The sequence below is a fragment of a genome, unplaced genomic scaffold (genome assembly GCF_019419815.1).
Source record: "Pyrus x bretschneideri cultivar Hongxiangsu unplaced genomic scaffold, Pyrus_bretschneideri_v1 Contig45, whole genome shotgun sequence".
Taxonomy (NCBI): Eukaryota; Viridiplantae; Streptophyta; class Magnoliopsida; order Rosales; family Rosaceae; genus Pyrus; species Pyrus x bretschneideri.
Genome location: NW_025999779.1, coordinates 1,846,447 through 1,849,765, shown reverse-complemented (window position 1 = coordinate 1,849,765; position 3,319 = coordinate 1,846,447). Strand labels below are relative to the sequence as shown.

The following is a 3,319-nucleotide window of genomic DNA, read 5'->3' as shown; positions in this document are numbered from 1 at the left end:
ATACATATAAAGATCACTCCCCTGGGCGATGTGGGTTCTAACAAATAAACCACACAGATTGTAACCCTAAACATTCATTTATATAAGTATTATTTTGTACACATATTCTTCTATCATTAGTTGTAAGAATTTTCATGTTTACAACCACCTTTAACAAAAAAATAAAACAGCTCCAAAACCACCTTTAATTTTCAACCCTTTTAATTGTATTACCGTCTGTTTGTAATTGTGTTCTTGTTTCTTAATGAAAATACTATTGCTTCTTGTTAAAAAAAAAAAAAAACAGTCATTTTGTATGCATTTAATGTTTTAGGAGGAATGCATATTGACTATTTTTTGAGTGTCAATAACAACACCCTTAAATTTTGATGATTTCATCCATAAGTTTGGACAACTACAATTGGGTTTATTATTTGAGATTTAAATGCAACTGCAAAAATGATTATTTTATTAACACCCCACATATTATTGACTACATCGTGCTTACCTGATACACTCCACATCTACTTTTTAAATTACAATTTATCTTAAAACACCCAACTTATTTCCCATACTACTCTTACACTTTTCATCTCACACCAAACTCTATGTTTGTTTAAAAAAAAAAAAAAAAAAAAAATTTGCGTGGTTGTGCCACTAACTTATTTCTTTCTTCTTGGATCTTCAACTAAATATATAATATTTGAAATTCAGTTCGATGTAATCTCTTGGCAGCTTTGTATAAATGTATAAAATGGAGTTCCTGAGGAAATTACCGTCATTTCAAAGAAGATACGATTGCCTATTATTAATTCAGTTACAAACTCACATGTTGCAAAATACAGTTTTTCTTGTTTCTCAATTACCCTACCTTATAAGTTCATAGCATAATTATTTTCTCGACCAGTTCTAAAAAGAATCAAGCATATTGAAATCAAATGGAATTTTGTTCTCAAATGGTTTGATTAATAAGATTCTCATACGTGTTAAGTTCAGCCATGGAAAACCTATACAATGTTTGGAATTGTTCAATTATAATGGGAATATAAGAGAATTTTATCACAGTGAATTTTGGTGTGCATTGATATATACATATGTGAATATATTTAAAAACTCATGGATCTTAAATAGTCATTTTATATTTTACATTTTTACTTTTGTTATTAAAGCATTGGCTATCTGAAGTTTGTATTATTTGGGCCTAGAAAATGGGCTTTCATCCCTCTTTTAACAGGCCAACACAATGCGACCGACAACAATATCGTCCAGAAAGTTTCGAAACGACACCGCATCCCCGAAGCAACATAAATCCCCAAATTCCTCCCCTGACCATCTCTCTTTTTCGTTTCTAGGGTTTACGAAACCCTAACCCGCAGTTGCAGAAACCGAAACTTCAAATCCAAGAAAAATGGGAGGTAAGTGCCCACACAGAAGCGTCAAGAAACGAAGATACTCTCACAAGACTCACCGCCGCGCCAAATTCGAAATCAAAGATATCCTTTTTTCTTCGCCGCAATTATTACTTTCTCGTTTTTTTTTTTACAATTTTTTGGAATTTTGATTTGGTTCCTTGACTGAGAATTTGATCACGCGACGATATGGTGTATGATGGTCTGAAGAAGGCAGAAGACGGGGCGAAGCCATTGCCTCAGGACCAGGACCTTCCTGGGATGGGTCAGTACTATTGCCTACACTGCGAGTAAGCTTTTATCTTCTTTTAGTTTTTGATTTTTTGTGGAAAACTTTATCTGGGTCTGTTTGGTTGCTGAGAAAAAAAAAATGGAAAGTTACCCAGCTTTGAGATTCATTGGTGTTACTAGCTTGTGTTACTTGGGTTTGTTAATTTTGCTTAAGTGAGCAACTTCGTTTTGAAATTGTAGCCGATACTTTAACAACGCATCGGTGAGGGACGATCATTTCAAGACGAAGCGTCACAAGAAGCGCGTTAAGATAATGATGGGGGATGCACCTCACACTCAGCTGGACGCTGATTTAGCTGCTGGGATGGGTATGCCGGATAATGGTCCCAAGCTTATGTCATTTTGAGCTTTCTGTTTTTTGTTTTATTTTATGTTCCTCGTAGCAGAAGATACATGAAACATGCCGCTGTTGTAAGAAGGATCTCTTTTTATCTATAATGATATAGATGTTACTTGGTGAAGTACATTCGCAATTATCGATTGATTTTCATTTTGGGTTTCTATGTGCCATGCTATTTGTTGATTTCTTGGATTCCAATAGATGGGAACAGCTTTCTTAAATACTGATAACTCTTGGGTGGAGTATTTTTGTATGTTTTGTGATGGTCTAGTCTCTGAAGTTTGTACTAGGCGATCTTTTCAGTTTTATGCATCGTTCATCGAATGCATGGCTGGGGAGTAGGAATGTTTTACCTGAAAATAACTGCTGAAGTACTTGTGTAGGTTGTACAATCCCATATAGTAATATTCTTTCTGGATTACAATGCTGTATTCACATTTTTTAGGAAATGATAAAAGTAGGTTGGTGCAGACCGAATATTGCAACTCCGGTTTAGTAGGAGAAGCACTACTAGATTACAGAGACCATCAAAGGAAACTAGAAGCTTTAAAGAGAGACTTTGAAAGAATCAGGATTTTAGGTTTTCTGATTGTTAGGACTGCAGTTTTGAGCACTGTGCCGATTCCTATGTCGATGAACATCCTATTGAGCATTAGGCTAGACTTTTTACTAGAAATTCTTCTACTAACAGAAAGAGAGGGGCGACTTGCATGCTTACTTGCTAGAGTAAGAGCTAGTTCCCTACTTTCCTGTATTGATAAGGGTTTGATGGGGCTTCTGAAGAAGTTAAGTCAACCGGGGTGGTGTTTAGACAATGAAGATTAGATCGATATACTCTTTTATTTCCTGGAGTTGCAACACCAAAATCGCACTGCCACATGCTTCCCACATAACAACAGCTAAATACAATATAGACCCTTTTCCATTTTCAGGTAATGCGTTGGCATTCTATCAATGTTCTATCCTGATGTGGACTCACAGGTTTCTGTTGCCTTTGTAATTAGACAAACCAGGTCTCTGTTGCCTTCTACTCTATTGACTCGTTTGGTGTTGAAAATTGTGGTGGAGTGGATGACGCACTAGATTCAATGTATGTTAAGAAGAAATGGATACCAACTTCAAAATTTGTTTGTTGAAATTTGAAGATGGATTAGTCGTGAAGGAAACAAATCTGTCTCAATCCAACTATTTTTGTTAGATTGGAATGGATAAGTTTTCTTCGTAAGTAATCAAATCTTCTACTTTCAACTACATAACAATTGGAAGTTGGCATCCATTTCTTGTTTCAAAGTATACTAAA

General features: G+C 35.3%; 1 protein-coding gene across 1 annotated transcript; it reads left to right on the top strand.

Moving 5' to 3' along the window:
• Positions 1–1,317: 1,317 nt before the first annotated feature.
• Positions 1,318–2,140, top strand: LOC103965491 (zinc finger protein 593). Its single transcript, XM_009378558.3, has 3 exons — positions 1,318–1,472; positions 1,570–1,678; positions 1,860–2,140. Exons 1-3 carry the CDS (start codon positions 1,388–1,390, stop codon positions 2,023–2,025), a joined length of 360 nt encoding a protein of 119 aa, XP_009376833.1. The 5' UTR covers positions 1,318–1,387; the 3' UTR covers positions 2,026–2,140.
• The last annotated feature ends 1,179 nt before the right edge of the window (positions 2,141–3,319 follow it).

What these genes read in the sequence shown, in the direction of transcription:
- LOC103965491 (XM_009378558.3), top strand. Translation starts at nt 1,388, where the DNA reads ATGGGAGGTAAGTGCCCACACAGAAGCGTCAAGAAACGAAGATACTCT. An exon ending in CGCCAAATTCGAAATCAAAG is followed by an intron (nt 1,473 to 1,569) that starts ATATCCTTTTTT and finishes GAATTTGATCAC; the next exon opens with GCGACGATATGGTGTATGAT. An exon ending in TACTATTGCCTACACTGCGA is followed by an intron (nt 1,679 to 1,859) that starts GTAAGCTTTTAT and finishes TTGAAATTGTAG; the next exon opens with CCGATACTTTAACAACGCAT.